Below are 24,774 nucleotides of genomic sequence, written 5' to 3'. Positions count from 1 at the left end.
CAGCACTATTTACCATAGCAAAGATATGGAACCAACCCAGATGCCCCTCAGTTGATGAGTGGATCAACAAGATGTGGTATTTACACACAATGGAATTCTATGCTGCTGTCAGAATGACATCGCCCCATTTGTAAGGAAATGGAAAGACTTAGAAAAAATCATATTGAGTAAGCCAGACTCGAACATAGGCTCAATGGTTTCCCTCATTTGTCATAATTAGAAACCTTGGGCTCTCCAAGCAGAGGTTTACAATAGAACAAAACCAAGATAAACAAAGCCATATAGGATGAAGCTAAATGAAAGGACCTCCAAGATATAGAAACAAAAGCCATATAATGAGTGATTGTTGTCCTTAATGTACTATGTTATCTCTCATCTCTTTTGCTATCCCTTGGTTATCTCATATTGTTACAGTATTTCACCTGGTTATCTGATATGTTGTATATATGCTTGATGGGTATTTGAAATTGGATAGGGAAGGGAGGAAAACAACATGAGAGGCAGGGCTGGGGGTGGAAATGGGAACCAAGACATGAGAAAGTTATCAATGTTTGTGAAGTAAGGCACCTTCTATCTGGTGAATATAATGTAGGCCGGGAGTTTGGCCTAGTGGTAGAGTGCTTGCCTAGCATGCATGAATACCCAGATTCGATTCTTCAGTACCACATACATAGAAAAAAGCTGGAAGTGGTGCTGAGGCTCAAGTGGTAGAGTGCTAGCCTTGAGAAAGTCCAAGGACCAGTGCTCAGGCCCTGAGCCCAGTCCCAGGACTAGCAAAAATAACAATAATAATAATAATAATGTAACCCTTCTATTAATTACAATAAATATATATATAAAGAAATGTACCTTCTGTCTGGCAAATATAATGTAACCCTTCTATTAATTACAATAATAAAACCTAAAAATTAAAATGTGAGAGGAAGAGGACTCTGGAGGTGAAGAAAAAGTCAAAGATGTTACCTTAGGCTATACTTGCATGATTTTACTTTTCTCCATACCCTTTATCACTTGTTTTAAGGTGATTCACTTGGCTAAGGGAGTGATCCCTTTGAAAGTTAGTCTACTCTCTGTTCCAAAAACTACCACCTAACTTAGCCATGTCTCAGAGGAGGCAGCTTTTAACTAGTTCACACAACATTACTGTCTAATACTTAAGCCCTGTGTCACAGAGACATATTAGATTGTAAATTCTGGGAGAACTTACATATGTCTGTTTGTTCACCTTAATGCTTCCTGTTATAGTTGGAGTCTTGAATGCCCTGCAAAGACTCTCATTGAAGTGTTGGTTCCCAGCTGATGGGGCTATCCAAAAATGATGGAAACTTTAGGAGGTAGGATCTGGTTGGAGAAAGCCATCCTTTGCAGTGTGCTCTCCAAAGTATATTGGTATCTTTGCCTGATACTCTACTGTCTCTGCTTCCCAGCTGCCAGACCTTATCTACACACTCTGCTTTGCAATAACCCTCAAAACAACTTGGCCAAGTCCCCATGAGCTGAGATCTTTGAAACTGTGAGCAGAGATAAATCATTGCTCCATTTGAGCTGATTTTGTCACAGCAATAGAAAGCTAAACAACACCCTTAATGTTTACAAAAGTACCGTACATACTAGATATTCAGGAGATACTTTCGTGGAGCTAGAGGCTTGAAGAGTGAGAGACTTGCAAGCACACAGCAAGTGTTAACAGTGTGGTGAATGTCATAATGGGAATGTGGACAGGATACTGTGGGAGCTCAAAAGTAAGACATCCTGTCTTGAGAGACCAAAAAATTAGTTCCAAAGCTGTTTATGTGGGTTTCCTTTAAATTTGATAGCTTCTGGGATTGGAATGCTTGGGAAATAACCACATTAGATTTGGATTGTGTAGAAGTGCCCTCTACACATGCTTCCTGTGTACACTTTATGCTCTCACTGCTTGCTGCTTCTACCTTGGGATCAAGGGAAGAATTGTGATTTTCACTTCAGAGTTGGTGAACCAAGCTGAAGCATGTCTACTATAATTAATGTTTACATCTGAGAGATGGGGTTAAAATAGCAAAAGAAAATCTTGTGTAGACTAGGAATCTTTGTGGTTCTCTAAGTTTGATTTCTGATTTTACAGATGATAAGCTACATCTTTTGCTTAAAAGCAAATTAAATAGTTAGAAGTGGCACTGTGGCTCCAAGAGATAGATTGCTAGCCTTGAGCAAATGAGCTTAGGGACATTGCCCAGGCCCTGAGTTCAAGCCCTACCTATGACTGATCAAAAATTAAATAAAGGGTGGCAGAATCAAGAGTGTCAGCTTCAAGAATCCTGTGCCCATTCTGGTACCACACTAACCTGCATAATCAACAAAATCAAGTTTGTAGAAATGAGAATTTACCTTTAATATACTCAATACAAATTTTCCAAAAAGAACACTTTTTTCATTTTCATTTTTATTATTGAGGTAATGTGTAGAGGGATTACAGTTATATTTGCCAGATGGTGCATTACTTCTCACCCCCTCTTATGTTTTTGTCCCCATTTCCCGCCTCCACCCCCTCCCAATCATCTTGTTTTCCCCCCTTCTTGATGCCTAACATAGGAAAAATTTGTTAAACAGGAAATAGTATGTTCCTTTTATTTCTCCCATACATAAAGAGTCAAAAATCCTCCCAGAATTCTGAAACCGGGAGCCTTTTTAGAAATTAAGTGGTTTGAATAGTACTACTAGCTGTTCAAGAAAGTTGGGATCCGTGAATTGTGACAGAGTCAAAACCAGAACCTTGTCACTTTGAAATCAAATTCATTACTCTCATTGTTGTACCATGCTGAAGATTGTCTTAGGACATTGAGAAGGATCTTCTCCAAATTTTGTTTCAAGAGCTTAACAGCTCATCCGGGTTTTGCTTAGCAACAATAGTTCATCAAGCTCCGTTAAGCAATTCATCTAAGCAGCCTGACTTTCTTCTGGCATCAACGACAAACTTCTATCCAAGATTCAGGAACAAAATACCAAATAGAAATTCCATTTTGAAAGACACCAGTAAGATCATAAGGATCTCTCTAAGTCCAGTTTTTCTTTAAAAAATGAGAGGAACCTATCAGCTCCACTTGGACCTGTCCTGGAACAAGTCCACTCTAGGGAATTCCTAATAACACCCTTCATTACAAAGGGACCACAGCTAGTTTTGTCTTAATTACAGATTCCTCAAACCTGCAAGCATTAGACTACTGTGTTCTGGAGCAACTGAAGGGGGGAGCATCCTATGACTATGGGGCTTTATCATTTCGTGCTAAGTGGTGTTTATTAAGTGTGTCCTCTTCCCTGAAAATACTTCTTCACCCCCTGCACCCTGCTTTCCTAAAATAAATAAATAAATAACCTAGCACCCATCTTAACCTGACAGGTGACCAGTTGTTACCTCTGAGGATGCCTCGGAGGTCCTGAGCTTCAGTACTCAGGAGAACTGGTGGGGTGCTGGCTCAGAGGGCTCAGCTGGGCCGACTGGCTGGAGGTAGTGGCTGAACAGCAGGGCCCTCCTCTTCGGGTGGAACTGCTCTTCCTCTCCCTTCCTGTGTCTTCGCCTGGGTGAGGAGCAGCAGGGGACGTGCAGGGCAGAGTCTGAGGCTGCACAGCCCAGCCAGGCGCAGGTGGCCGGGGCGCCCCCCCCCCCCCCCATCGTCGTCATGGCTACTGCGTCTGCTTTCTGTTTCCATGAAAACCTCATTGTCTGAACCCCAGGCTGAAGTAGGACACCAACAGCCAGTCCAGCCTCTCCACATAACGCTTGTGGCACAGGGAAGGAGGTCTGCCAGGCCAGGACTCTGAAGCCACCTGCGGGAGGGTTACCAGAGCAGCAGGGCCCAGGGAGCCCAGAAGGCTCGTTCCAAGTCGTGGTGGCTTCTCAGGCGTTGTCCAGGTAACAGAAAGAGCTCGTGCCCCGCCGCAGGAACCTCGGGGGGCACTGTCCGTGGTAACAGGGGCCAGCCACAGGGCTGGTGGAGACGGGGTGTATCCGTGCGCAGAGGAACCTCCGTGGGACAGAAGGCTGCCATCTGAGCGCTCTAGAAACGCCCTAGGGTCCTAGGTTGAGGGGCAGCTCCCCCCCCACCCCGCCAGCCCCACCAGCCTTGCCGTGCTCCATTAAAGGTCAGAAAGAGAAATCAGTGATTGACACTTCTAATCTGGGGGCAGGGGGGGTGTTCTGGATCTTTCCCTAGGAATGGGTGGTCAGGGTGGATGAGGCGATGCTCAGTAAAGACGGAACGGGCAGGATTAGACTTTGAGACCACATTTTACACCATGTGTTTATCAACCCAAACAGGTGCCTGAGTTCCGCTCCAGGGAAAGGACCCCCAGGACACGGAGGGCAATTGACTACTACGCTAGGTAGACCTCATATTAGTTCACAGCTGGGTCCCTCTGGCTCCTCGTTAGCTTGCCAGTACTTCAGTTGAGTAGATAATCATAGATGGGAGAGTCTGAGATGTAAAGGAGATTTTTTTTCCTTTCTGCTGCCTAGTGCTCTCCACACCTGAAATAATTTATAAACTTTGTGACTTATATTTGACCATTTTAATTTAATGGTTCCTAAATGTTTATATGGTACTAAATCATATATCAATTTAATGTTAGTAGTGTCCAACCCTTTCACATTCTAAGACTTTTTTCAAAAGCTAAACTCACATGTGATTCTTGGTAGGAGGATGCCAGCCAGCCCTATTTACATTCCAACTGTTACCAATGACACCGACTGGAACTTCTGCTTCCACCTGTAAGTACCATGGAATCTTGACATCAAATCCACTCACTGAGAGGAGGTACTAGCCTCTCTGACCTTCTGTCCAATCAAGTCTGGTAAGAGACTGTAGATGCATGTGAGAAGAGAAAGTTTCATTTCCATGATGTGTTTTAATAATAATTATGCCAAAATATTCACTTGTCTCTACAACTTAGTTTTCTTTATTCTTTTTGCCAATCCTGGGGCTTGAATTCAGGGCCAGAACACTGTCCTTGGGCTTTCTCATGGCTAGCACTCTACTGCTTGAGCCACAGCACCACTTTCAGCTTTTTCTATGTACGTGGTACCAAAGAATCGAGCTCAGGTCTTTGTGCATGCCAGGCAAGCACTCTACCACTAGGCCAAACTCCTGGCCCAACATATTCTAGATGAAAAAATTTACTGTACAGAAATAGATTATTTATGACAAGTTTGGTAAAAAAATAATTGACAAAATATAACCAAGTCAATGAGAAAATGAGGTTTCATGAAACAGATAAAATATTTTGAAGGGGATGGGAGTTTGGCCTAGTGGTAGGGTGCAAAACAATATTTTTTAATTCACATTATACAGTCTTCGAGAAGTAATGTACCCACTATCTGACCAATGTAACTGTAACTCCTCTATACATTACCCTTATAACAAAATGCAGTAAAATAAATTCACATTATAATAAAGTTAATTGATCATAAGGTTTTTGTCCTTTGAAAACCCTGTGAGGGAGGTTCTGTAGTTACCATATTTAACTGAGGATTAGAAATTTAAGAGAGAGAGAGATTACTGTGAGCGACATTGAAAATAGGCAGTCTGACTCCAGAGTCTGTTATTATTATTATCAACTATTATTGTCAATTACTATTAACAACTATTATTATCCTTAAATAATTTTCCAATAGGATTTCAATTCGCCATGTCAGTTCGTGAGTACAATACATATTGCTCAGCATCACCCCTTTCATTATGGTCCCCATCACTCCCCACCCCAACCAGCCCCTCAGTTTACCTATTTCCATTTTCACATATGTACATTGAATATTATGACTTCATCTACCCACACACCCCCTTCTCCTCTCTGTCTGAATCCCTGACCTTATCCCCCCATCCCCACCCCCCAAATACATCATCTAGCTTCATTTCTCTTTAACCAGGATTTTCAGTTCTTGGGTAGCTGACATTCTGGGTTGGATATCTCTTGGTTTTGAAGAGCCATTCATTATAACTATCAACTGTTTATTGTATGATGGTTAGCAGCATCCTTGGTCTCTACTCACTAGATGCTACTAGCACTGTCGAAGTTGTGATAACCAGAAATACCCCAAACATTACCAAAAGCAGAAATCTTCAAGAGAAGAGACCTCAAACATCAGTGTCTTCACAACTGATGTGCTAACAGAATGCTAATAATCTAGTGTTGAACATTCTGCTATAAAAGATAAGAAATCACGATGCATTGTGCATACCACTGGGCAGATTAATTTAAAACCCCTTTGCATAATTATGTGAAGATAATAAGTAAAAAGCCTACTAAGACTGGAACAAGATAAAAGAAGATAAGTGGTATAATATTGTCCAGTGAAGTGTCTTAAAGGAGCACAAGAAAAATAGTAAGGTTTGAATGATGATTCTCTCTTGCTAGAGTGGTAATTAATTCTTTTTTTTACTGTTAGACGTAAGCTTATTTTCTTATTGTAATTAATGGAAGCATTACATTATATTCAACAGATAGAAGATGCATTACTTCACATTGATACCTCTTCTTCATGTTTTTGTCCCCATTTCCTACCCCCCTACCGTAATTAATTCTTACGTTGCCACCAAATAGACAAATTCTGATTAATAAAAAAGATACTGTAACATAACTATGTGATACTTTCTAACATACTCTCTATGAACTGTAGATTTTATAAACTTCAATGTTCTCTAACACTTAACTTCAAGATATTTTATTTTATGGAACAGCACACACTATCCAATATGGCAACCAAAGTAGTCAGGATTAAAATATACTATCAAATGAAAACTACAACACTGGATGAGTTTTATCTCATTTCTCTTCCTCAACTTCATCAGCTAGCGGGTGAATTTTATATTGACCTGATTTTACAAAGTCCCTAAAATAACAGCTTGTTTAAGGCTGTGTGTTTAGTAAACAGCAGAGCTGTGACTAATGAAAGTAGCTGAATCACCGAATGTATTTACTGTAAGCCCACCACATTGGTGTCCTAGAAGCTAGGCACTGAGGGATGACAGGGGTATATCACTTACCCTCTCCAGTTTAATTTAGAAAACGCAGCCCTGTCCTCCACTGGAAGGCTCTATACCTTCAAGGCTATCTTGTTTGGGGGAATCTTGACTTCCTGATTCTCTCCGTACCCACAGGTCACAACAAAACAAGAACTCAGCACACCAGCGACCAGATGAGTTATGTTTCACTTATGAGTCAAGAGAGAGTGAAGAAGAGTCCAGAACTGAGGAAGAGGAGAACATTGACTGTATGTCTCTCCCCAAAGAGAAATTAGCTCAGTCCCAGAAGAAAATAGTTCAGCTTATTAAGGAAAAAATGGTAAACAAAAAATGTACTTTGTACTTATTTTCCATTGAAAACTATGATAGAGATGTAAATGAAAGCATATCAAGTAGAGCAACGTGTTTCTTTCATTTTCAGTGAGAAAATAAAGCAGAACGTAATTACCAAGCCAGTCTGCCCTCCTGTCCCTTGCCTGGTTCATCGTCCATTCCACTGGAGTGTTTGTGTTCCAGGTTCTACACTAAAAACACTGGCTTTGCTCTATTGCTGTTTGGTTAAGCTTAGTTAAAAATATGGTAATATACTGCAACCTTTGGGAAAAAATATTACTTTTGTATAGAAGATAGAAACAGAATAGGAAGGTAGAAGGCTGTAGACAAGAGCAGTCAAGAGCCTCTGGCTCACACCTGTAATCCTAGTTACTCAGGAGGCTGTGATGTGAAAATCAAGGTTTAAAGGTTTAAAGCTAGTCCATGAGTCTCTTATCTCCAATTAACCATCTAAGTGTGGAAGTGGAACGGTGGAACGCCAGTCTTGAGCAAAAATAAATAAATAAATAAATAAAAGCAAAGAACAGCTCCCAGGCCAAAGAAGAGTAGTCAAGAAAGAGCAAGAGGAGGGCTGACGTTGTCCTAGAGAATATGTACTCATTACCTGACACTCACAGCTGTAATTCCTCTATATGGCACCTTCATCGTAACAAGAAAATCATTGTCAGTATTGTGCTGACATAAGGATTTTGCTTTTTTTACTCCATATCTTTTAGAAATACTTAGAAAATGTGTAGATGAAGTGATGTAGTCTTCAGCACAGTAGAAGGTGAGAGTGTCTGGAGCAGGAGTACAGCTCTGAAAAGGATTTAACCACGAATAGCTAGTGATGATGCTAAGTGATTCATATCCATATTGTCAACGACATTTTTTTCCGGGTAGGAAGTTAAAAGAAGTCACTGTGGCTATTGCATGAAACTACTCTGGAGAAATGGATGGCAGCAGAAACTGGCTATCATGTCAAGCCAGGTTATAGATGTGATCAGTTGAGAATAGGTACTTAGACAGAGCTTGGTTGTAGGAAATAGGAGTGATGTGGAGCCAACTAGATGGATGGGCCAGATGTGGCATGGGGAAGGAATGAGAAGAAAAAAGATGACAAATTCATTTTTAACCTCTATTGAGGAGCTAGAGACTTTAAAAAAGTCATTTAACAGCATAGCACTTTTTTTTTTTTTTGCTTTCTACAGAATATACAAGCAAACAAAGAATTGATTCGATGTGTTATCCTTTCTCGGATTGTTTTTGGACAAGAACATTGGAAGTGTGCAGAGGCTTTGGCCAACTTGGCATATGGATACTTGACACTGAGAGGTATTTGGTTTAGGCAATGCATCCTGTGAAGGTGCCAGGGGCAAGAGGAGGTTGGTTGGAGGTGCCCACACCTATCCCCAGCTCACGTTTCAGCCAGACAAAGGAGAGACCATGGAGAAGCCACACTTAGGAAGAAAGACAATAACGATGATGATTACTACTGAGTATTTTTCATATGGCAAGGTAGTTTTATTTATTAATAACTCTTTGAGGGAGTTAGTATTTTCATCCTTAGTTGAAAGAGACACAGAGTCACAGTGTGTGTGGTGGGGGGGGGGAAGGGAGACAATATCATGGATTCCAGCCACAGGTTGATACAGGAAAGGCAGGTAAAGGCCTACACCCAACATCAGAGAAGTAATTTTCTAAAAATATTCTAGTATACAAGCATAAGATGGAATTGCTTCATTAGAGTTGGAATCCTGAAGTCCAAGTGAAAGCTCTGGAAAAGCAGAAACTTAGTATGTACTTGTGGACAGATTTATTTGAGGCATGAGCACATTTCTAAAGCAAGAGTCAGTAGGAACTAAGGGGAGGGTATTCTAGATTGCTCTGTTTAAATTGAGTAGAACAGCACACAACTTAGGACAGACAGGTCATCCCTAGAAATTGTACTGAAAGGGAAGAAAAGGAGGAAGGAAGGAAGGAAGGAAGGAAGGAAGGAAGGAAGGAAGGAAGGAAGGAAGGGAGGAAGGGAGGAAGGGAGGAAGGGAGGAAGGGAGGATGGGAGGAAGGGAGGATGGGAGGAAGGGAGGAAGGGAGATGGGGAAGAAGGGAAGAAAAGATGGGAGAAAAGAAGGAAGCCAAAGGGAAATGGGAAAGAGAAGGGGGATGAAGGGAAAGGAAAGAGAGGAACGGGAAAAGGGAAAAGAGAGGGGAGAAAAGTCTGAGTCAATGTAAAACCTGCTAAGTTTGGTTTGAGTTTTAGGCAGCTAGATCAAGTTTAGGTACTTTGATGTTCAATAAGGAATTGAAAAGTAGACCTGAAAATAAGAAAAGAACAATTTGGAAGGAATTACAGCACAGGAACAAGTTGAGAAATATGGATGAGTATGATCAAAAAGGTGTGTAGAAAGAGTGGGTTTTTTAAGTGTCGAAAGAGAAGGAAATGGGACAAAGGACATAGTGCCTGAAAACATTAGTGATCCTGCTCAATATAGAAAATTTCAGGTCAACCTGGGTTCCATACTGAGACCTTGTCTTGAAAACAAGAGAGAGAGAAGAGTTTTTGTTTGTTGTTTTGTTTTGTTTTGTTTTTAGGCAGGTCAAAAACAGCCTCCTGGTTACATGAAGTTCTCACATAGTACACACATGTGTAGACTTGAACTTAGTTTCTAGATTTAAACCCAGAGTTTCTGACACCCAGAGTTGTTGTAGGATAGACTGATGGTGACCTTTCCTTTAGAATATCCCTGTGGCTCCTACTTCAGGTGTTACTATCAAGTTTCTTATTGTAAACTTTTTGTATTATCTGACCCATGGAAGAAAACAACTAAGGCTTTAAAAAATCTTTTTAAAAATGAAGGAAGTAGAAACATTGTCCCCCAAAATTGCATTCATCATATTTATGAAATAGTAACCCCTCTGTATAATACTTTAATAATAACAAAAAGTTATATTTTAAAAATTACAAACTTTTCATATGAATAAAGCACTGTGAGTTTCACTTCATTTTCTTGTTGTTAGTCTGATATATTTTAATTTTCTTGTCATTGGTCCTGTATCCACTTTAAAAATGAGGAAACTACATTAGCCAACCTTCCATGTAGGAATTCGTGTGTTCATGCCTCATTACACAAGTGCATGCTTTATAGCCACCAGACCTGCTTTCCTCATTCTCCTGAGTATTTTCCAGGATCAGGATATGGAGGTCAAACTCAGAGGTTGATTTCTTTCAATAAACAATCTTTCAAAGAGTGCTTAGTAAAAAACTTGTCTGGGATACGGTGAAGAGTATGTTGGGAATATGATGTGAAGTCCTCCAAGAACACAGGACTAACAATGCTAACAGGAATGGGAAAATAAGTGTTGTGCAATTGATAGACTGCCCTAGCGGTCCACACTGACGTTACAGAAGTTAGTGAGACTTCCTGAGAGAAAGGAAACTGGAAGACTTGGAAAATAGATCCATTAATAGAAGGATCTGGAAAAGAGTTCACATAGAACCAGTTAGAGAATGGTTGTAAAGAGAACCAGGTTGGTTCTGTATCTAAGCATATCTGATCTGAAGCCAAGTGGAATCTGAGAAACTATGGTAATATGTATATATTGAGGCCTTCTGGTCCTCAGGAGAACAGTTGCCCCATAATAGTTTATATGCAAGCCAGATCACAGGGATGAATGAAAGGAACAGGGACCCAAGACTACAGTGCATACTTTTTGGTTGGTTGGCTGGTTGGTTGGATGACTGGGTCAGAGTCCTGCTATGTAGACCAGGCTGGCCTCAAACTCTGGATTCTCCTGCTTCAGAGTCATGGATCTGGGATTGTAAGCTTCTTCCATCATGCCTGAATAATATTCTATATATTTTATGTTGAAAGAAACAGGGAAAATAAGAAGGTAGCTATAGAAGGTAGAAAATTCACATTGAGATAATGCACTAAGATTTCAAGCAAGAGAATTTGAAGATTTTGTGAAAATGGAGTGTTGATGGATTAGAGTTCATAAGACCTCTCTGAAGCAGAGGAGAGACATGAACATAAGTCTAGATTCCACTAAAACTAGGTACCCACTAAGGCTTTATTTTCCATTTCCAGTACATACCTTCTATGTCTTTATATTCAAACTTTCTTTTTAGTCTTACTGGTATTCTTACCTTTCCTAACACTCCTACAATCTCCCAGACCTCATGTACAAATGTGTACACACACTTGTATGTACATATATACACACTCGCATAGACTCGCTTATTCTGTTTCTCCAACCTCTGTTTATAGTAACTACTGCTAATGAGTTTCAGGAATTAGCATGGAGTGATTTAAGGGCCAGTTATCTATTAGGTAGAAGATCCTTGCCCTGCCTCTCACCATCCAAATTCATTCCCTTGAAGACAAAAGGGCTTCAGGATTCCTTTAGAGCTCTTTCAAATGAGGCTTTGTTCCCATTCACCATTGTAACTCATTAAGAGATCCTGCACACAGTAGACTGCAAACAGCAAAGACAACTCATTTTAAATGAGTTCTATTGTCCTACACTTGTACCCATCTGTGAAGCCAGGCTTCAAGGGCTAAAAGCAAGGCAAACTGGATAGGGCCTGGGCCAGGGGTGTGAAATGAGCAGAGAGGCCCTGTGGGCCTACACAGCAAGGGTGAATATGTTTATCAGCCCCTAAGTGTCTGCACTCTGTCCTGCCAAAAGAGAGGGCAGAAAGGGAAAACAAGTCATTGCTTTTAGTAGAGTAGAATAAAACTAGGAGAGTATGTTCTGTTGGTTCTACTGCATCAACATTAGTTGGTGGAGAACTTGCAACTGTATATTCCTATAAACTGGGTGGTTTTAAGTCTACCACTGTTGGCTTGAATAAGTGCTCAGGATCACCAACTTTTATTTAGAAAACCAGGGGAAAATCCTTAACTCACTTTCTCTAGCTGGGGTTTGGTTTGGCATTTTCTTTGTATTTTTAGTGAAGGAATGCACTGTTTTTAGAAATTCGATTTGTGTGTGTGTGTGTGTGTGTGTGTGTGTGTGTGTGTGTGTGCAATTAGTATCACTAGCTTCATCTTGGATGAAAAAGTTCCCAAATGGAAGCTATTGTACTCATAAGCTCTTGCATTTATACAGTGCCTTTTCCAGAAAGCTCAAAGAATGGATTTTGTGGCATAACATAGTTTGTGTCTGAGCTATCTCCGGGTGCTTGGTAAAGGATCACTTCTATAATTACTTATCATTTGCCATTTGGAAGACGTAGAAACTTTGCCAAGGCAGCAGTGGAATTGAAAATGGACTTCTCCCTGCCAGCTGGGCTTCATAAGGATCACTGTGAGGTTTAAGATAGAAGTTCCTAGTCAGGTACAGGCTCACGCCTGGAATCCTAGCTATTCAGGAAGCTGAGGTCTGAAGGCTGCTATTTGAAGCCAGCTCTAGCAGGAAAGTCCATAAGACTCTCATTTCTAATTAACTACCAAAAGTTGGAATTGGAGCTGTGGTTCAAATTATAGAGCCCTAGCCTTGAGCATGAAAACTCAAGAACAAGGCCCAGGCTCTGAGTTCAAAGTCCAGGACTGACACAGAAAAGAAAAGAAGACAGAAGTTCCTGGACCTATTCCTCTAGGAATTCTAACTCTAGGGTGAAGCCTAGGAATCTTTGTTTCTAAATAAACATCCAGATAAATTGTGCTTCATAGCGTTCTCTTCTAGAAATGGTTTTGGAACACATTTCCTCAATGTATGCCATCTTTCTTTCTCTTTTCTTCAGGGTTCCCAGCTCAGGCCAAGAAACATGCTGAGTCAGCTAAGAATAAACTATTGGCCTTGAAGGGAAACATGGCCTCAGATGAGGAGGAGAGAGAAATCCTGGGAGTTATGATTCTGCTCTACTACACTCTGGGCATGGCCTGGCTCCTGCAAAAACGATATCCTTTCCTTCCCAGACGGGTCTGGTGACTGGAGCCTCTGTCCACACATGACAGATGGATCATGTCATTTCTGGGAGAGTAGGAGAAGAAGATACAGAATCTTGGTAGCTCTATCCTAGCCATGCAGACTCTCCACAAGTTTTCTCTCCATCTGCAGAGGCATTCATTTTCCTCCTATGTCTATTCATATCAGTGCTGAGTGGAGTCCTAGAAAGGATCTCACTAGCAACTCATCTTCTAGCTCCCAAGTTTGGCCTACTTTTCACTGAGCATTGAACATCAGTATTCACAATACATATGTGAACGATGGCGGTGGTGGTGTAGGAATAAGGAGAATGGGATAGTTATTTAAAGCAGTTTGACAAACTAAGCTGCACATTACAATCCCATGGAGAGATTTCAGAATTGCCACTGCATGGGTCCCAACAGATTTGGATTTAGTTGATCTGGGGTACATCCATTCATTGAGATGCCTGGATGTCTCCCATGTGGTTATAATGTACAGCCCAAACCCATTGACTTAATAGATTTCCATTTTAGTGGAGTTATTTTTGGAAATACTATGGAGAACACTGCTTGTGGAATGGGAAGCCAAACACAATAGACAAAAGTATTTTTTCATATCTTAAGGGGACTGTGGTATTTGCCTGTGTTCCTTAGCTTTCCGACACTATAACAAACACTTAAGGCAATCAACTTACAAAGTATAACCTGATGCGCAGTTTTGAGGTTCCAGTCCATAATGTGTTAGCTCCTTTACTTTGTTTGGGGCCTATAGCAAGGCAGTACTTCCTGTCACAAAATTGTACCAGAATGGAACTGTTTATGTCTTGGCCAAGGAGCAGAGTTGAAAGAAGCAGTTAAGGGTTCCATTATTCCCTTCAAAGGCCCCCTCTTATTGACCTCTCACTAGGCCCCACTCCCAAAAGCTGTCACCCTCTCTCCAAAACAACAAATTGGAGACCAAACCATTACCACATAGACTTTCCAGGGCACATAAAACCCAAACTATAGCAATACCTCACCTCAAGAAACTTGTGATTTTGATAGCTTTCAATGGAGAGATGTTAGTTATCTTGAGAGCTTAACATGTATGTTTCTTCCCTCAATATGGTGCACAGTTGGCAAGGTATGATTCATGATCTTCCTCTGATATCCTTGTCGCAGGGGGCTTTTGAAAATGTGGGAAATAGAAAAATGACAGGAGTTACCAGAATTTTTCTTTCTTGTTTGCCTCTAGCCAAAAACTTCCTTTCCTTGGATTTTCTAAATTATCCAGAAAGCCCTGTTTTCCCCATTCTTGTGAAACAACTTGGGGAAAAAAATGAATAATTGGCACAAAGTAGTAAGTGTCTCTCCTGGAAATTTAATGTAATTTACTTTTTCCATTCTCCTGCAAACTTTCCTCTCCTACACCAGATCTGAATTTAAGAATCCACCAGTAGAAACTCGAAGCCTTGTCCTTTTTTCCAGAAAATATTTCCTTCTTGACAACATACACTCACTGTGGAGTGCAGAGAACCAAGTTAAGTGCCTGTTTCCAAGCATAGTCTCTTTTACCCATGGAGCCCTTTTGTTTGCTTATCAACTTCTGTGTTGGTGGTTTGGCAGCCATTTGCCTTGACTGTTTCACTGGAAAAGAAGCCTATTTCTACCTACAGAAGGCAGACAGAACCATGAAGGAACTGACAGAATTAAATAAGGGATATGTTTATAATATACAAGTCACAGAGAAAGACCTAGAAATTGGTTTGGGCAGGTAAGAGCTGGGCATAGAGAAGGTGAAAGTCTTATGAATGAGAGCTGGAGGTCCATGCTGTCTTTTATCCTCTATATAAGAGCAGAAAACTATTCAAAAAAATTTTCATGGTGTAATAATAATAGAACAGGCTCATATTTACCAACTATGTACCAACTAGGCACTGTTCCACTAAATGCTCCAACCACCATTGGAATAGTTGGAAATACTCTCCTACTAGAGAGAAGAGGTCAAGAGGACTAAGGCTGGTTCAAAGTGACCTAGCTTTAAGTTGAGTCTGTGATATGAATTCACACCATTCAATTTCCTCTCATACTTTCCTAGGATTGGCTGGTTTTGCTTTCTGAATTGTTTTCTAATTCAGTAGTGAAGTATGACAACTTAGCAGATAAGAAATGGACACTTAGCATAAAAGAAATGCAAATCAAAACAACTCTAAGATTCTACCTCACTCCAGTTAGAATGGCCAGGATCAAGAAATCTAATAACAACAGATGCTGGAGGGGATGTGGCTAGGAGGGATCACTACTACACTGTTGGTGGGAGTGTAAACTTGTTCAATCACTATGGAAAGCAGTATGGCAGATCCTCAAAAGACTAAACATAGAGCTCCCCTATGACCCAGAAATTCCAGTACTTGGCATTTACCCAATCATCCAGAAACAAGGACATACTAAATCCTCTAGCACAATGACATTCATTGCAGCACTATTTACCATAGCAAAGATATGGAACCAACCACAATGTCCCTCAGTTGATGAGTGGATCAACAAGATGTGGTATTTATTCTCAATGGAATTCTATGTTGCTGTCAGAAAGAATGACATTGCCCCATTTGTAAGGAAATGGAAAGACTTAGAAAAGATCATATTAAGTGAAGTAAGCCAGACTCAAAAACATAGGCTCAATGGTTTCCCTCATTTGTCCTAATCAGTAGAAACCTTGGGTACTCCTAGCAGAAATTCACAATAGAACAAAATCTAGATACATAAGACCATATATAGTATGACGCTAAATGTAAAGACTTCCAGGATATTGAAACAAAAGCCATATAATGAGTGATTGTTGTCCTTAATGTACTATGTTATCTCTCATCTCTTTTGCTGTCCCTTGGTTGTTACAATATTTCACCTTGTTATCTGATATATTGTACATATGCTTACTTGTTTATTTGAAATAGGGAAGGGGGGAAATCAAGATGAGCCGGGGGGAAGAGAGGGGGAAGGGAAATGGGGACCAAGGCATGAGAAAGGGTATCAATATTTGTGAAGTAATGTACCTTCTATCTGGTGAATATAATGTAACCCTTCTATTAATTACAATAACAAAATATGAAGAAAAAAAGAAATGGACACTTAGTGAAGATAGGCAGTTGGAGGCCATGAACTTGGTACTGCATGTGCATGATTTAAGGAAAAGGGGTTTTGTGAGTGGAAATAGAGTTCATGAAGTTCATGTTCAAGTCAGAACAAGCGTAAACTGTTTTTCAGTTGAATTAGGGATCCTCTGGGAATTGGAATAATTAGAAATAAGAGTGGGCCCATCAGATTACTAGAAAAAAATGAAGTTTACTGTTCCTTAGATATTTTAAATATCTTTGAATCCTGGAAAGCAATTTGTTTCCAAAACCATAAGTACTTGGCATGGTAGGGAATCTGATTGAATGGTAAGTAAATGGAGTACTTGTGTCACATCTGCCTCCTCTGAGCAAACCATGAATCTAGAAGTCAAATGGGAAGCAGTGTCCAGAACTAAATCAAATTAGTGACTCCAGTCCTTAGGACCATAGAGGCCGATCATTGTCTCCTGCTGTTATACCCAGCGGTGGTTAGAAGTTTTTCTGCCTTGTGTAAAAAAGCTTTGTTTCCATTTTTAGAATGAATTCAAATGCTCTTTCATTTATTCATCCCACAATATCCATTTTTTGCATGTACTATTCAAAATATTGGGATGCTGACTAGATACAACGACATACCAAACACTATTATGATTACTGTCCCAATGTATCTCATTCAATTAAACCAGGTCGTTCAACCACATATCAAGTTTAAAAACTGAACGGCAGTAAGGCAGGGTAAAGAAGACAAGGAGGCTGAGTGACCTCGAAATTCCCCTTGAAATTCCTTCAGGATACTGGTATAAGTTTTTGGTTTTAAGTAAGAAGAGTTTGTGGGGCAGGGGGCAAAGGTAGGTGTCAGTAGGTGTTTCTGGTCAAAGGTATTCCTTGGACTTGCATGGTGTCTAGTCATGATAAGAAGTCTTTATTTGAGGGGCAATTGGTTTTGTCACAACATGTTTGCTCATTGGATCTGTCCTTCTGGGAATCCCAAGGTGATTATGGAGAGGTGAGAGGAAATCAAAACTAAGCAAATAGCTTCCTCCGTATTGAAAAACCCAAGTTCTTGAATACCGGAGGTGTCAAGACTGGGTTTTTAAATCCAGAAGCTTACAGCGCTCAGCCCTTAGATCTATTGAATTCAGTTTCCAAAGCTGGAGACATCTATCTAGGTGCTCAGGTTAGAAGCTTACTGATCTGGGATTTGAATGTTACCAGTGCATCACCCAGCAGCTATAGACATGGCTCCTGAACTTCAGATATTGGAGCCTTTGTTTCTTAACCCTTGATGGCTCTCTGGACCTCCCCCAGTGACCAGGAAATTCAATACTCAAAGTTGTGGTTCTTCACAGCTTCTCCCCTTCTCTTCCCTGGACACTTTTTAACTCTAACCACTCCTTTAGTGCTACTACACAAGTCTGGGGTTGGGCAGCCCCAGAAATTCATCTGCTCTTAATATTACCAGCTCGGCTTGTTCTACTGGCACAAGCCAATGAAAAAACAAAAGAAATTATTCTCTATATTGTTGTGGAAGCTTTGGAGATAGATATACATATAAGAAAAAGAAAAGCCATTGCATACTATCTCCTGACATTAATTGTTATAAACATTTTGGTTCTATTATCTATCTGTCTACCTACTTATCTACCTACCTAACTTCTGTGTATCTATCCAATGACTCATCTATCTGATCATCTATTTTGAGTATAGTTTTGTACCTTATTTTTTTCAATTAGTCCATCTTGTTTCATTTCATATTGTTAGTCTCAACAGAAAACACAACTCTGTGAAGCAGTTTAAGGTATGATACACTATAATTCATTTAGCCAATTTACAATGTTTTCTCTGTTGTCTCTCATCTTTGAGGAGGAATAAACTAAACTGAATTAAATAAAACAATGCAAAATGCCACTGGTTTGATGGAGAAAACCAGAGGTAATAAAATTTTACTTCAATTTTACAGAGCCTGTGTTTGTAAGTAAATCATCCCATCTGAATGGCTGGTTACTATTTTTCCATTTGCTTTTTTTAAAAATTAAAGTTCAAATGATAGTGAAACATAGAAATAGGTTAAATGGATGGTAGGCAGTGGAATTTGGTGGGTAAAATGCAGGATGGTAAGCGTGTATTTACAGCAAGGCTGGAGTTTGAGTCAACCACCCAGAAGTTTGGCCTATCAAGGCTAAATTCTTGAGTTCTTAGACTTCAATCCTTACATGTCTGCAAAGTAAATGACCTCTCTGTGACTTTTCACCTTTGTTCTTTAAAAATTTTTTTCTCATAGAGCCTCCTTGGCCATCCACAGACTAAACCTAGCTCTGTCACACTTTGAAAAGGCAATTGATGATGTTATTGCTGCCAAGGGGGTTGACACTTCAGATCTGATCAGCCTTTACGAGGAAATTGCCCAGATGGAACAGTTGAGGAGGAACCATGGGCAGGCCATCCAGTATTTGAAGCAGGTTAGTGCATTGGCTGGAGGCCAGATGCCCAGTGTCAAGGATCAGGGAAGCTTGAGCTTCTCAGAACAATGGGATAGGTCTGACTCCATGTTACTCTGGACTTTCTAAAGTGACAGAATTGGTTTCATGTTAACCCCCTAGATCCACACAAGAGCTCATCCTCAGCCCAAAGCAACCTGCTATGTGACCTGGCCAGTAGACAGAAATTCTCTTTCCAGATACCCTTTTCTCCTGTGTCAGTGCTAAGAAGAGGAAGCCATGTGTGAATCGACCCCAAGGACAAAAAACATCAATGTGCCTGGACTTCTCTCCAGACAACACAGGGGACCTTTAAAATGAAAAACCATGATATTCTGCTATAATGCTGTTGTTTACCCTTTAAGTCAATCTAGCTGGTTGTATTTCCAAACCTAAGGTTAGACTAACAAAAGGGTATTTCAACTTGACAAATGTTTACTTGACAAATGCTAAGAAGAGATCAAAATAAAACCTAAGAAAAAATGTTGACTGGATCTTATGAAAACAGTTTAGGATGCTTTTATGTATTGTGTATTTCAAACTGCTCTTCATTTCACCTTTCCTCTCATCTAAACAGGATTGCCTGCTTGTGGCTCTACTGTGTCCCATAACCACAAGTAGAGCACATGGCTTCATTTCTTGTAGAAATGTAAAGACATTTCAATGCAGCCCAATCATATATGTAAAAACAGATGCCATAGAAAAGGCATTGTGGAAAATTTTCACAGTCCAAGGTCATATGCATCAATCATTCCATGGAAGCAAATTAGAAATGCTTTTTTGATAACAGGCCAGTCTTGGCCTAAAAAGCTAGTCTGGGTTTTGAATTCAAGACTTGCTTAATGTAGTGTTCAGATCTTAAGGAGTAAAACAATAAATATTAGTGTTTACCAACACCACCAAAATAAGTGTTCAAATTTATGGAATGTTTTTACAATGTGTACTTTGAGACAGTGTAAGTCATTTAATCCAGAAATAGCTCAATGAAATAGCATCATTATTTTGTCTCCTCTAAAAGATATAAGAAGCACGAAGCATTATAATTACTTCAGTTGAAGTAATATAGTTAACAAGTGGCAAAGCAGAGATTTGAACTCACATCCTACAGTCTGTAGAGTAACTCTCTTTTGGGTCTTAGCTTCCAAGTGCTGCCCCCTCAGGTCCTTGAAATGCCTCACAAACTTTGGCCTCTGAAAGGTTAGGTGAGATGGTTCTTTTCTTGCTGGTAGGTATGGACTAGATATTTTCACTCTTTTAAACTGAGTTCCTTCTATTTTAGCACAAGTAATGGTAATAATTATATCTCTCTAAATTTTTTCTTTGACAGTCCTGGGCTTGAACTCAGGGCCTGGGCACTGTCCTTGAGCTTTCTCAAGTCTGGTGACACTTGAGCCATAGCACCACTTCCAGCTTTTTCTGTGTATGTGAAGACCAAGGAATGGAACCCAGGGCTTCGTACATTATAGGCAAGCACTCTACCGTTAGGTCAAACTCCTGGCCCTAATAATTATATTTTATACTTGTCTAATGCTTATGAATTGCCAGGTGGTATACAAAACATTTTGCATGTATTATTTTATTCAATATATACAACGATGTTTGTGACAATTATTTTATCATCTCCATTTTCTGTTCTGATTTGAAGAGGATCAGAAAGTTCCTGGTCTATATACCTGTGGTGAGTGAGCTGCGGTAGGAGGTCTGGTAGTGTGGCTCTTAATCCATGTTTTCTGACCTTTGATACCTTTGAGTCGGTGATAAGGTTATAATGGCAAATGCTTGGAAACCTAGTAAAATAATACTAAATATTATTGATTGAGAATTTACCACACGGTGGGTATTGCATTTGCATTTGCAATTCATTTAATCTTTCTAAATCCTAAGTAGTAAGAAACATATATGCTCAACAAAATGACTTGCTCAGGACTCACAACTAGGAAGTGACTTGGAGCTGGGACTGAGGCTTATCTGTCATCCATTTCTGTAAGCTCAATATCGGCTCTCAACTAGCAATTCTGTGAAAATTACCAGTGAAACATGGTCATCTATTCTTACCTTGTCATTGTTTTCTTGTCTTCCAGGCATATTCTATCTGTGTTTCTTCATTCACTGAAAATAGCCCCCAAACTGGAGAAGTGAGTGCATTACTTGCCAAAGCATATGCCATGTCTGGAGAGCCTCAGCACAGGGGTAGGTAGAAGTAGCCTTAAGTTACTATCACTAACCAGTGACAGGTGTAATGTACATTAGTGAGTAACAAAGTTATGGCTACCTACACAAATTGGAGCAGTTTATAATTTTGTTCAAAGTCAATTTAACAGGAATTTACACCTGGATGATGGCAATTCTTCCAAATTGTCCCATCATCAAAACGGACTTCTACTTCTTTCATTCCCTTAGAATCTCAACAGAATTTATCATCACAAAATCTACAGAGATCTTATATATGTTGAATGTGCTAAAATAGAGGATAAAAAATACTATCATTAATTGATTAGGAAATTCAGAAGGAAACATTGTCTCCTCTTCCCTCTTCCTTCCTTAATCTATTTGATTTGTTTCCTCTGACTTATAGGAGAGATGGTTTGGGCAGTTAGAATTTTCTTGACCTATATCTGAGATACTGGGGCTTCTAGAGGAAAGGAAGGTGATTAATTTGTCCCTCAGCAATATTTCTTTGTCTGGCAAGGTCAACCTTTTGAAGGCACATGACTTTGGGAAAAACACAAGTGAATTGGTGAGGGAAGACAATATATATATTATTCTTAGCTGGCTTGAGCGAAGGAATTTAGGAATTTATGAAGAAATTTTCTGAACATTTAAAAACATTTTTTCTTTTGTTTATAAATATAATCAGTTTTTTTTTTTTGCTAGTCCTGGGATTGAGCTCAGGGCCTGAGCACTGTCCTTGGACTTTCTCAAGGCTAGCACTCTACCACTTGAGCCTCAGCACCATTTCTGGCTTTTGTCTATGTATGTGGTACCAAGGAATCGAACCCGGGTCTTCGTGCATGCTAGGCAAGCACTTTAACCACTAGGCCAAACTCCCGGCCCTATAATCAGTTTTGATGTATGTTATTTCCAGCTGGATGGGAGAAGGTGATAGTAGACAGACAGAAAGACAGATAGATAAGAGAGTGAATGTAAAAAAAATGAAGAATGCATTTTTATCCTAATTTTTATGCTCATATTCTCATGATGTAAAATAAACGTTGCTTTTCAGTTTGTAGATGCTTTAATTTAATTTTTTTATGGGTCATAGTGCTTGAACTCTGTCTGGGCTTGGGCACTGTCTCTGAACTCTTCAGCTCAAGGCTACCGCCCTACCTGTTGAGCTTAGCTCCATTTCCAATTTTCTAGAGGTTAATTGGAGATAAGAGTATCATGTTTCTTTAGTGTCTGGGCTGGCTTTGAACCACAATCCTCAGATCTCAGCCTCCTGAGTAGTTAAGATTACAGGCATGAGCCACTGTGCCCAGCTTCTACAGCACTTTTTAGTGTGCAAGCATAAATACTCTGATTATTTCCTGGTAAATGAGAAGCATGGGTAAAACGACATGATCTCATTGGTTATCCAACAACAAGTTTCAAAGGAGGGGGATAGGCATACAGTAAGAATTTATTTCTATAAATAAAGACATTTTATATCATATTTAAACATTTTTACTAATAATAGCACTTTGTTTTTCTTCTATTTTAATTAGTACTTGTACTGATTTGTAACATTTTTTCCCTTGTGGCCACCACGTATCTGTTGATTTAGAAGAAGAGCAATGTGAGATTTCAGTGATATAGATTGATCTAGTGTTTATAGTTTTATTTTCAAAGGTGTGAAAATATTTAGTCGGGAGGGTCCATGCAACTCTTTTCCCTAATTAATCTGGAAATGGAGCTGTGGCTCAAGTAGTAGAGCAGCAGCCTTGAATGAAGTATGAAAGGGACAGTGCGTGGGCCATGAGTCCAAGTCCTAGTATAGACACAGAAAACAAACAACCCAAAGATGCCAGGGACATTAAAAGATAAAAGAATTTTATGAAAAACTTAAGGCTCACACATTTCACAATCTAGATGAAACAGGACAATTCTATAAAAATAGAATTTGCCAAAACTCATATATAAGTCATTGGAATAGGCCTGTATATTGAAAAAATGAAGCAACAACAAAACCAAAAGCAAACCAAAATCAGGCAAAACAAGAGACTGCTGATCAATATTACTTATGAATGTAGAAACAAAAAACTAAATCTCAACAAAATAGCAACAAATTTAACTCAGTGTATGAAAGTTAATTATATACTATAGTAAGAGGGATTTATGGAGGTACCCAAGGCTAACATTTGAATACTAACTAATGCATCACATTAATAGGGGAAAAAACTTACATGATGATATCAGTAGATGAAGAAAGCATTCAAAAGGAACCCATTAATCATTCATGATAACACACACATATACACTTAGAGAAAGCTAGACGTATCGGGAGTTTGGCCTAGTGGTAGAGTGCTTGCCTAGCATGCACTACGACCCAGGTTTGATTCCTCAGTACCACATACATAAAAAAAAGCTGGAGCTCAAGTGGTAGAGCTCTAGCCTTGAGAAAGTCCAATAATAATGCTCAGGCCCTGAGCTCAAGCCCAGGACTGGCAAAAAAAAAAAGACCATCACTATTAGTTTGGATATGGTATGAATATCTCTCCCAAACATTCTTGTGTTAGAATCTTGGTTCATAGTTTAGTGATAATTAAGAGTTTAAACATGAAAATAACATTTGAGCAAAAGCTGATAATAGACATTTGTGAAGGTTGGCAGTTTCCCTTACATAATCATCTTCATTTTTCCAGATGCTGTTGAGATATATTTTGTAAAAAGTATCAGTGCATATAAAGCAACACTGGGACCAGAGGATTGTGAAACCTTGGCAACCATTGAAGAATTCTGTAAATGGCTTGTTCAAAATGGGAATAAACAGGTAAATAGGATCAACTCATAAACCCAATTGCTAGTTTGTTCACATTAGATCTAAACAGCATTTTCATTTCACATTTCATTTCATATTGCAGAAATCAGAGTTTAGACAAATGCCGGGTGAAATAGGACTAACACAGGGCTGGGTGCTGCTTACGATATTGCTAAAAAAAATTGTCTTATATTTCAACACATACATTCTTTCAAATCCAGGACTGGTTTCTACCTTTGAGTCTAGCAGCCATCTTTTCTTTTATGACGATGTTTCCCTTTCAGTCTTGATTTTCAGGAATTACTAGTACTACTTTGCTTTCCAAATTTAAAAATAAATAGAAAAATGCCTTTTTGTTTGCTTGTTTTTTGTCAGTCATGGGACTTGAACTCTGAGCCTGGGTGCTGTCCCTGAGCTCTTCAGCTCAAGGCTACTGTCCTACCCCTTGAGCCATAGCACCACTTCCATTTTTCTAATGGTTAACTGGAGATAAGAGTCTCATGGATGTTAGTGCCAGGGCTGGCTTTGATCCATGATCCTCAGATCTCAGCCTCCTGAATATGTAGGATTATAGGTGTGAGCCACCATGCCTGGCAGAAAAAATGGTTTTTATTGATGATATTTTTTACCTAGAAGTTCCACGAGCCTCTGTTATTACTCAAAAACTTTTGCCCTGACCTTAATGTAAGCATAGTGAAACTTGGGTCCATCATGAGATCTGTGTGATTTTAATATGACAAAAGCAATCTACATTTCCTCAGGTAAATGAGAAACAGGTAAACTTACACAATCTCATTAATCATCAAAAACAGCTTAAAAATAGGGGTGTAGTAGGATTAACTCCAGATGGGTCAAAGACATAGAGGTAAAAGCAGATACACTGAAAACTTTACAAGGAGTAGGAGATACACTAGATCTTGGCACTGGTTGAAAGTTTCTTAATAAGGACCCAGAAACAACAAATCAGAGAAAGTCTGGATAAGTGGGACTGCATTAAACTGCAGAGCTTCTTTATGGCAAAGGACA

At 39.6% G+C, this 24,774-nt stretch overlaps 1 protein-coding gene across 6 annotated transcripts in view; it reads left to right on the top strand.

Moving 5' to 3' along the window:
* The first annotated feature begins 3,728 nt into the window (after positions 1-3,728).
* Positions 3,729-24,774, top strand: part of Ttc23l (tetratricopeptide repeat domain 23 like) — a 32,954-nt gene continuing 11,908 nt past the window's right edge. For 3 of the 6 annotated variants that reach the window (XM_090332064.1, XM_090332066.1, XM_090332065.1), the window contains exons 1-9: positions 3,810-3,889; positions 4,673-4,744; positions 7,131-7,314; positions 8,519-8,642; positions 13,057-13,213; positions 14,850-14,975; positions 18,596-18,773; positions 20,873-20,981; positions 23,633-23,760. In XM_090332064.1, coding sequence (XP_090188190.1) covers positions 4,677-4,744; positions 7,131-7,314; positions 8,519-8,642; positions 13,057-13,213; positions 14,850-14,975; positions 18,596-18,773; positions 20,873-20,981; positions 23,633-23,760 — 1,074 coding nt within the window. In that variant the 5' untranslated portion in view covers positions 3,810-3,889; positions 4,673-4,676. Of the gene's footprint in view, positions 3,890-3,923; positions 4,120-4,672; positions 4,745-7,130; positions 7,315-8,518; positions 8,643-13,056; positions 13,214-14,849; positions 14,976-18,595; positions 18,774-20,872; positions 20,982-23,632; positions 23,761-24,774 lie in introns of those variants that run through there. The other 3 variants (XM_090332069.1, XM_090332068.1, XM_090332063.1) reach the window with 3 other exon arrangements.

The sequence above is a fragment of the Megascapheus bottae genome, chromosome 4 (assembly GCF_031878675.1).
Source record: "Megascapheus bottae isolate mThoBot1 chromosome 4, mThoBot2.hap1, whole genome shotgun sequence".
Classification (NCBI taxonomy): Eukaryota; Metazoa; Chordata; class Mammalia; order Rodentia; family Geomyidae; genus Megascapheus; species Megascapheus bottae.
Note: the sequence above shows the minus strand (reverse complement) of the source record. Positions and strands in the feature narration are given on the sequence as shown.